The sequence below is a fragment of the Mustela nigripes genome, chromosome 2 (assembly GCF_022355385.1).
Source record: "Mustela nigripes isolate SB6536 chromosome 2, MUSNIG.SB6536, whole genome shotgun sequence".
Lineage (NCBI taxonomy): Eukaryota > Metazoa > Chordata > Mammalia > Carnivora > Mustelidae > Mustela > Mustela nigripes.
The window spans coordinates 12,183,123-12,192,773 of record NC_081558.1 but is presented as its reverse complement, the minus strand read 5'-3'; the positions used below and the strand labels follow the sequence as shown (position 1 = coordinate 12,192,773).

Below are 9,651 nucleotides of genomic sequence, written 5' to 3'. Positions count from 1 at the left end.
AGGGGGTTTGGGAGAAGGGGGTGGGATTATGGACATTGGGGAGGGTATGTGATTTGGTGAGTGCTGTGAAGTGTGTAAACCTGGTGATTCACAGACCTGTACCCCTGGGGATAAAAATATATGTTTATAAAAAATAAAAAATTAAAAAAAAAGAAATAATAATAAAAATATTAAATAAAATTTAAGTTAAATAACATTTTTAAATAAATAAATCCACTAGAAGAAAATCAAACAAGTTTTACAGTTTAGTATTAGTGTGAAGGGTTTATCCAAGCATTAAAAAAAAAAAGAAGATATAAAAAAAGCTAATAAATGTGACTATAAAGAAATGAATGAAACTAAAGTAGTTTCATTCTTTCCTCCTGGGAAAGAATTTTTGCATAATATAAAAGCAACTAGGGGCGCCTGGGTGGTTCAGTCATTAAGGGTCTGCCTTCAGCTCTGGTCATGATCCTGGGGTCCTGGGATGGAGCCCTGCATCGGGCTCCCTGCTCAGCGGGAAGCCTGCTTCTCCCTCTCTCTCTGCAGCTCCCCCAGCTTGTGTTGCCTCTCTTGCTGTGTCTCTCGCTGTCAAATAAATAAAAATCTTTAAAAAAATAAAAAAGCAACTAATGCTGGGACGCCTGGATGGCTCAGTGGGTTAAGCCTCTGCCTTCGGCTCAGGTCATGATCTCAGGTTCCTGGGATCGATCCCCGCATCGGGCTCTCTGCTCAGCAGGGAGCCTGCTTCCCCCTCTCTCTCTGCCTGCCTCTCGGCCTACTTGTGATCTCTATCTCTCTCTGTCAAATAAATAAATAAAATCTTTTTAAAAAAAAAAGCAACTAATGTTCTTTCTATTTAAAGAGTCCTTATAAATTAGTAAGAAAAAAAAAACTCAAAGTAAAAAGGTCAAATTACGCAAACTGATGCTTCGCAGGAAAAGAAATATGCATGGTTCATAAACATATGAAAATAGTGCTCAGTTTTACCCTACTTAAAGTGATATTTATTAGAATAACAAAGTATTATATTCACTTATTTAAAGTTTCATAACACACTGTCAGTGAAGATGCAAGGAAACTGCACTCTGAAAATCCATTTGTTGGGACGCCTGGGTGGCTCAGTTGGTTAAGCGGCTGCCTTCGGCTCAGGTCATGATCCCAGCGTCCTGGAATCGAGTCCCACATCGGGCTCCTTGCTTGGCAGGGAGCCTGCTTCTCCCTCTGCCTCTAGCCTGCCACTCTGTCTGCCTGTGCTTGCGCTCTGTATCTCTCTCTCTCTAACAAATAAATAAAAATCTTTAAAAAAAAAAAAAAAGAAAGAAAATCCATTTGTAGGAGTGGATTTGCCAAGAGCTACTAAACTGTGAAAACTCAAATGGTCTTTGATGCAGTAACACCACTTTTAGAAATTTGTTCTGGAGAGACATCCACACACATGAGCAAAAGTCAGTGTACATGGATGTTTCCTACATTATGTTTATTATAGCAAAAGCCCCCAAATTACAAGTGTCTATCAACAGAGGAATGTTTAGATAAATCACAGTACATTCGTGTGGTAGAATACTATACAGCTATCAAAAAGGAGGCAAGAGGGATCACTAGTCCTAACATACACTGCAGGACAAATCCATACAGAGATGCTGAAAGGCAGTTCAGCAATATCTATCACAACTACAGATCTTCACATAAATGTCCCAAACAGAGGGGTGAGCTGAATAATTTATGCAATGCTATACAGCACTCAGAAAGGAGCTCTAGATGCAATATTGAGTGAAAAGAACAAGTGACCAAATGTGTGAGCATGTATTTCTATTAAACTATAATAATTAATATAAATATGTAACTATAAGAATTTCAGAAAAGTCTGAAAGGACATATGACAAATTGATGTCCCCAGAGTTCCCTCAGGAGACAGGGCATTGATTAGGCTTGGAGAGAGGGCAACAAAGGTGAACCTAATCATCTCCACAGTGTTTCATTTTGTGCAGAAAAAATAAAAAGTCTTCTTCCCATTACTGATTTTGTAATTCAAATTAATTTCCCAAAATTTATATCTTGGGAAAAAAATGAAAAGATCTTGAAGTTATATTGTCAACGTGCATGCCTGAATGTTCTGTGTATACTCTTAGTTGTAGAAAGAAAAGTGAAGTAAGAATTGGTGGACAGATACATGTTGGCATAGACTGAAGGACACAGGAAACCATCAAAGGTGGGGATGGGGTTGGGGTGCTGGCATAAGACAGAGGATTATGTGAAATAATAGAAGAGGTTAACCTTCTACTCCTCTTGCAATTTACATGTACACAAATCTTTGTGTTGTACACCTTAAATTTACACAATATTATGTGTCAACTATATCTCAATAGAGCTGAGAAAGAAAAAAAGACAAAGCCTTATATCCATGATAAACCACTTCATATTATTTGAATTTTTACCAAGTGCATAACTGTTTGAAATTGAAAGAAGCAGAAAAACACTTCTCCACTTCACAGAGCTGCTATGCTGAGCAAAGCCTTGAAGTTGAGGGCACTACTTCCAAAGTATTCGGTCTAGTATCTCCTCTGCATCCTTCAACCCTTGGCCCCAAATCTGCACCCTGGGCTCCCAGGCTCCAGCTCATTGCCTCCAGTTTGCCCCTATAACTACATAATTTTTAATAATATCTGACTTTTCTCTCCTCTGCTTAAACATCTCCCATGACTCCCCATTGCCATCCTATGTTAACCATGAATCTCCCTTCAAAAAAAAGCTTGCTGTCCAGCTGCAAGGAGTGCAGTTGGCTGACAGCATCAGTTATAGGGTCTCTAGGATCCGTGGCAGTATTCAAGCCAAGCTCATGCTTTTTTAGGTAGCTCCCAGCCAATGACAGGGCATGATGGGTCCCTACTTCCTGACCATTTCTGCCCAAATGTAAGACTCTCCTAATGGCAGCATCCCTGCCCACTTTTATTTTATCTTTTATCCAATATTGGCTTCCCAAAGGACTTGAACTGCCACCTTTGGAAATTCTTTACATGGTTTCCAAAGCATTCCTAAAAGGACTTCCATTACCAGCTCTAGCCTCACTGGGAGCCCCTCTGATTCTTTACACTCTAAATTTCATGAAGATCCAGCCTACTTTTACCTCCTGCCAAACATGCCAGGCTCACTCCTGTATGCCTCTATCCTGGTCTTTGCACAAGGTATCCCCAAGGCCTGGAGCACGGTCCACTACCCAAAACCAGAGTGGTAAATTCCTGTTTGCTGCTTCACTGCCCAACCTCACCCACCTTCTTTCCTATCCACCCCAGATTTGCCCAGGTAAGACTTGAATGGGACTGGACACAGAGTTGGGAGAGGGCAAGCAGTCTAGACACGTTTATTGAACAAAGAAATGGGTGATTTTTTCACACCCAAAAACTTCTTGTGACTCCCCATAATAGATTGTTAGGTGGTAATTGGATATAAGAGCAAAAATTAAGGGGAGTGAGGATCTTTCGGCAAAACATGCAACTCCAGACAGAAAGCAAGGGAGAGGAGAATTTCATTTACTGAACACATACATGCTGGATGCCGTCTGCTCTAAATCCATTATCACAGTTCTCCAAGCAGTCCTGTGGAGGAGATATTCCCTGCCCCACTCCCATTTACAGAGGAGAAAAGGTATTGAGAAGAGGGAACTGATTTTATTAAAGTTACATAGCAAGTAAGCAGAGAATGAAATGTGGACACTCAGATCTTTCTGTTGCATATGCCTAGAAGATTTCCCTGCTCTCCAGGCTAGGTACCAGGCTGCCTCTAGGCTCTGCTCTTATTTCCAGGAAACAATAATGACAGAGTTAAGAAAAAGTTCTTTTCTCCCCCCAGCTGGGGAGCAAAGACAAAAAGAGAGGTTCAGGAACAAACCACGAGGACCTGCACTCACCATTCAATCTCTTGAGGCTCACGGTCCCTCAGGAGCTCTTGCACCTCCTGCCGACAGCGCTCCTGGTATTCTAGGTGCTTTGCAAGGTTGTACAGGACCCAGGAGAGGCCACTGGCGGTGGTGTCATGGCCTGAGAAGCAGTCAGACGGGCTTGGGTCTCTGGGCTTGTTCAGCACCAGAAGGTGGACAGCGCCTTTAATTAAGGCCCCCAGGGAGGATGGGGTGGGGTGGGCTGGTCCAGGGTCCACCTACCAAGTTCCTGGGATTGGACAGACCCCTGCCAGACCCCTGCCTCACTCCCCCATAGTCCCACACTGGGATGCTCACCCTCAAACATGAAGGTGTCAGCCTCTGCTCGGATGTCCTCATCTGACAATTGTTTTCCATCTTCATCCTGGAAAAAGGGCAAGACCTCTTGAATCATGCCAGCTCTGAGGGTGTCTGAGTCTAATCTGAAACAGTCCCTCAGGCTCCATCATCAAAGTAGGATCTGTCCTTCATCATCTCTACAGCCCACCCCACAGGTCTCCTCCCTGGTCTCCAGCCTTTTATTGATCCCTTCCACACTGCCTTCGACAGAGTCATGTCTAAAACATATCACTGACCCATCTCTCCCTTTCTCAAGCACCTTCCGTGGTTGCCCAGTGCCCTGCAGGTCAAGTCCAAGTCCTTCCACGTGACATTTGAAGTCAAGGTCCACTCTATCTCTTGAATTCTGATCCCAGGGAAGCCCACCTTGGCCAGCAGGAGCACATCAATGAAGTCCAAAGTCTTGGTCTTAGTCTTGGCCTTGAGGAAGTCATGGGAACCCCCGCTAATGAGGGCACGGCGCCGCTCCTGGATAACAGCATCTGTGAAGTTGTGCACCAGGTTGCAGGCCCTGCGGAAGCGCCACCCATCGGGAGTGAGATTGTATAGGAAGTCCATGGGCAGGAAGATCTGCTCTTGCCGTTTCACCACAAGGGCACTGAGTTCCAAGATGGCAGAAATATATTCACTGGGACTCCTGCAGGGCCAGGCCAGAGAGAACCTTAAGAAACACCTTTTTAACCCACATGAAACCCCAGGAGTGCCTTCCAACCAGAAAACCAGAAGCACTGTGGCAGACACTTTGCTCATCAGAGCCCCATGGCCTTTATCCAAAACAAGAGAGTTCTCCAGGCATGTTTCTCCCTCTACATCCCACCTCTATGACAGCCTCAGGTCCCAGACTCCAGGGTAGAGCTTGGGCATCATGCTTGTCTCCTCTCTTTCCTACACAATATCTGACCCTGCCCATTCTTCCTTAGTCTCTCCCAAATCTGCCCCATATTCTCCACCAAATTCAAGCCTCCTCCTCTCCATGGTCTCCTTGAATTCTGTGTCTATACTAAACAGCTGGTCTTCTCTAGAGTCAGATATCCAAAAACAGCTTTGACCATGACCCTCATCTATTCAAACACCCTCCTTGCCTCCCTGGAAACCTCAGGAGAAATTTCATATGCCTTTGTCTGGATTTGAATGTCCTTAAGATATAGCCCCTGCCAAGCCCTCCAACCTCATTCCCAAGGTGGCTCCTCACTATGACACATGCTTTGCTCATCCTAGCCCCCTGGACTTTATCAAACATTTCTACCTACCTGAAACGATCACTTGCTCTCTTTCCCTTCCTTGTCCTGCAGTGTCTACTTCTGATCCATCTCCTCCAGGAAGTCCCTTCTGATTGCCCTGGTCAGACCTCCCTTCCCCATCCACCCCCTTGGGTCTATGGTTCATGTTCCCACGCCCTGGAAAGACTCACTCCTGGCAATTGCTGTCAAAACTGAAGACACATTTCTGCAGACTGTCCAGGGTCATGAGGCTGATGTGCTCAAACATGTCTAGACGGGCACTGCCTTCCAAGGCCAGATGCTGCCACTTGGTCTGGAGAGAGAAAGGGGCAAATCTGGGGCTGGGACCTGCCACTCCTGAGCTCCTCCTCAGCCCAACCACCAGGTTGGACTCCCCCAGGCCCAGCCTCCCGATCCTCCCCCCCAGACACCCAACACCAGGAATGACCAGGCTTGGGTGAAAGTGGAAACTGTTACTATTAAGATGCCATTAAGGGGTTGGGGGGAAGACCCTGTGGCCGGGAGTCAGGAGACCTGAGTTCAAAACCTGGCTCTGCCTCCTATACTCTGTGTGCTCTTAGTCAACTCATTCCTCCTGTCAAAGTTCACTGGGCTCTATCTGTCAAACTTTGGTAACAGGATGACTTGCTTTGGTGTCAGACAAACCAAATTGGAATCCCAGCTTCACTTATTAGTTTACTTGCTAGCTATGTGAACACGGGCAAGCGCTCTAATCTCTCTGAGCCTCAATTTCATCACTTGTAATGGGGCAATAATAATCATCTCTAACTCATATGGTTGTGAAAATTAAATTAGACAACATATGTAGTACGACTGGCACATAATTTCTGATAGACAGCAAGTGCTGAATGACTGTTAGCTCTCATCCTCATCTTCGTCATTATCATAGTGGTAGGTGACTGCTGCAAAAATGTCCCCATTCTTTTGTCCCTCCCTATACCTTCACCCTTTGCAATGAGATTGTGCGGGTCTTCCATTAGGAGGTAGAACCTTTTTCTCCAGCTCTTGAGCTGAATGTGGGACTTGCTTTGGCCAACAGAAGAAGGTGGAGGTCATAGTTGCCCGTTCTGAAATTAAACTTCAAGAGATATTGCATGTTTCTCTTCATTCTCTTGGAGTCTCCACCGTGTGATCAAGCCCAGGCTAGCTTATTGGAGGATGAGGGATAAATGCAAGCATCCGGCTGTTTCACCAAGGCGATCCTCAACCAGTGCACAAACATGCAGCAGAGCTGAGCCTGGATGAGCAGAGTTGTCTCCCAAACCCGCCCATGACCACAGATGTGTGAGTGATTCCAGCCAAGATAAGAACTACTCTACTGATTCATCATCTTGGAAGCAACAACAAACATTCATTTTTTTCAACCCAGTGAGTTTTAAGGTGAATGCTCTGCAGAAAGAGCTACTATACAATCTTCATCATTTATGTCTTGAATTTTACAGTTTCAGTGAAGCAGACTAGAAACTAAAACATTCTGAGTGCCTTTTATGTGCCAGAATCATGATTCCATTATATCACCTTGATCACTCTTTAAGCCGGGCGTATCTCACACACACACACACACACTTTACAGATGGGGAAACGGAAGGTTGGAGAGAAAAAGGAATGGCCCTAAAACCATACAGCAAAGCCAGGACTCCAGATCATATGTGTCTGAGGCTACTTCCCTTTTCCCAAGGCCCCAGCTGGGACCCTGGATTTAAGGAACTCACATGCATGATGCCTGCACTTTTGTTGAAAATCTTCACATAGGGTTTCAAGATGTCAAAATGGAAGGCAGGTGTCAGCAAGCGACGGTGGTGACTCCACTTGTCACCAGCACTCAGCAGGAGCCCATCCCCTAGTAGAGGCAGTCACAAGGAATGGACAAGGGCAGTGCCTTCCCCTGAGACCTCAAGGTCAACCTTGAGGTCAACCGACCCCCTTCACCAACAGTTACTCACCTAGCCAGGGCTTCAGGAGGTTGTAGAAAAACATATCCTTGGGTATGATGGTGGCTGACACAAGAGATAGACAATCAGGAGCCATGGAAAAAAGGTGGGGAGGGGCTTTTGGTTGGGAGGTGGACGATCCCAACCAGCGGTCTGCATACCCCCTCCAAGCCCAGCATAGCAGGAATGGGAACAAGAGTGGAGGAAACAGAGAGGAGCGGGCAGATGAAGGGGGCCCAGACCAGGCTGCAGCACAGAGCAGAACAAAGGCAGAACAACCCCATGTACTTAGATGCACCCTAACATGGCACAACACACCCCAGCACATCTTGACATGGCTCCTACCTGCTCCAACGTGTTCAAAACCCCTAACACAAATCCACAAAATGTCTTTACTGGCACCTAGGACACCTCATCTGTCCCAGAACCCCTGACATCTCCTGTAACAACTGACATGGCCCCACCATGTGTGAACATGTCCTGACATGAAACAACATGTGTAACACACACTGACAGGACACAATGTGCTCTGATATGGACCCCAAGACAACCTGACATGACCTCCGTGTGACCCACAAATGGTCCAGACAGGATTTAAAGTTCCCATTAATGGCGCAGACATGGCCCAGGCATGACCTAGCTTTCCTCAGTATCCTCTTCCACCTCATACTGGCCATTAAATGCTTAGGTAAGGAGTTCCTATGTCCTTAAAGAGACCAAAGGATGCTGCCACCCTCAGATGCTGAGCTCCACCCACCACGAAGAGCTGCCCTTGGGCTGTAGACCAACCCCCCACGGCCAACCAGACAGTGGACCGATCTGAGATCTGGTAGGCATTCCCCCATAATACTCTTGCCATCTTCATACCCCAAATCCCTTTCCAGCTTAGAGTCCCTTCTGGCAGAGGCAGCTAGAGCAGCCAAGAACACACAAAAGAGGGAAGCTTCAACATACTATGTGGCCTTCAGAAGAAGGCCTTGAGCCTTGGTTTCCTCACCCAAGAAATGCCCACCTAGCTGTGATGCTGGTGGCTGAACATCTGTGGTATCTACTTGCCCAGCATCCATCCCCTTCTGGAACTAGCATCTCATTGCTCCTCCACTCTCAATCCAAGTAATTAGGAGGTTGACCATGCCATCCCACTCACTGTTCCAGAGCTAAGCATATGACCCTAAGCCTCAGCAATCAAGTCTCAGTGACTAGATGAAAAACTGGTCTCTGTGACCCAGGCCAGGCCAATTTAAAAGAATCCTGCAACTTTTTCCAGGTCTGCAGAGAATGAACTCACATTTCCATGGGAGCTGAGCTTCTCGGATTCATCTTTATCAGCATGAAAATGAAGGTGTCAGAGAGGAACACAGAACTACAAGATGAAGACAGATTCCCAATGGCACTGTTTGAAGACCTAGATCCAACCGTGTCAACTATACCTAAAGACAATATTCTCTCAGCTTTTCAGTCAATAGATTCACTTTCTTTACTTAGACCAACAGTTTTGAATTTCCGCCACTCAAAACTGAAAGGGACTGGCAACCAGAGAGAGCCAGGGACCTGCCTAGAGTCATTCATTTGGTTATTGGCAGGTCTCTGTCAACATTACCCATTTCCTTGTTCAACCTGGTCTGTCCAGGAATGGAAAGAGCTGGGAGCAGGAGCAGGGGAGAGACTAGGCTGGGGATCCTGGGAGAGATACCTGGGGCCTGGAGCAGGGGTGCAACAAAGGTCGGGTGGACGAGCCGCAGTACAGGGTAGAAGGGCCCCATCCACCAGAGGTGAACATCACGGAAGTAGTGGCCCAAATCCTCTATCATCCGCATGCCTTCCTCATTGCTCTTCACCTGGAGATGGGAGGGCCAGGGGAAGATGGGTGGGAAGAATGAGGCCAGGTCAGGCAGGAGACCCCAGAGCTCACAAATGTCCACTGCAACCCTCCACCCACCACACCCCCTCCTCCACTTCCCTTTCTGCCCACATTATTAGTCTACACTTCTGTATCTCACTAAATCAGCTTCGTTCTGGTGGTCTGTTTGTCTTTTTGTGTGTCTATCTCAAAGTCTCTCCCTTTCTCCTCACTCTCTTCATCTGTTTCTTTAGATGTTGATAGATAGCTAGAGGATGATGATGACAGATAGATGATAGACAGATAGATAGACAGCTAGATGATAGAGATAGATGGAGATAGAAAATGGAGGAATGAAAGATGGGTGGATGGATGGATGGATGG

The 9,651-nt window shown here is 46.1% G+C and overlaps 1 protein-coding gene across 5 annotated transcripts in view; it reads right to left on the bottom strand.

Annotated features, from left to right (window-relative positions):
• Window positions 1-9,651, bottom strand: part of LOC132011116 (cytochrome P450 4F5-like) — a 19,753-nt gene that overhangs the window by 5,202 nt on the left and 4,900 nt on the right. For all 5 annotated transcript variants that reach the window (XM_059389280.1, XM_059389281.1, XM_059389282.1 and 2 more), the window contains 7 exons: window positions 9,121-9,265; window positions 7,440-7,493; window positions 7,209-7,336; window positions 5,667-5,788; window positions 4,622-4,892; window positions 4,214-4,280; window positions 3,887-4,016 (listed from right to left, as the gene is read on the bottom strand). In XM_059389280.1, coding sequence (XP_059245263.1) covers window positions 3,887-4,016; window positions 4,214-4,280; window positions 4,622-4,892; window positions 5,667-5,788; window positions 7,209-7,336; window positions 7,440-7,493; window positions 9,121-9,265 — 917 coding nt within the window. The remainder of the gene's footprint in view (window positions 1-3,886; window positions 4,017-4,213; window positions 4,281-4,621; window positions 4,893-5,666; window positions 5,789-7,208; window positions 7,337-7,439; window positions 7,494-9,120; window positions 9,266-9,651) is intronic.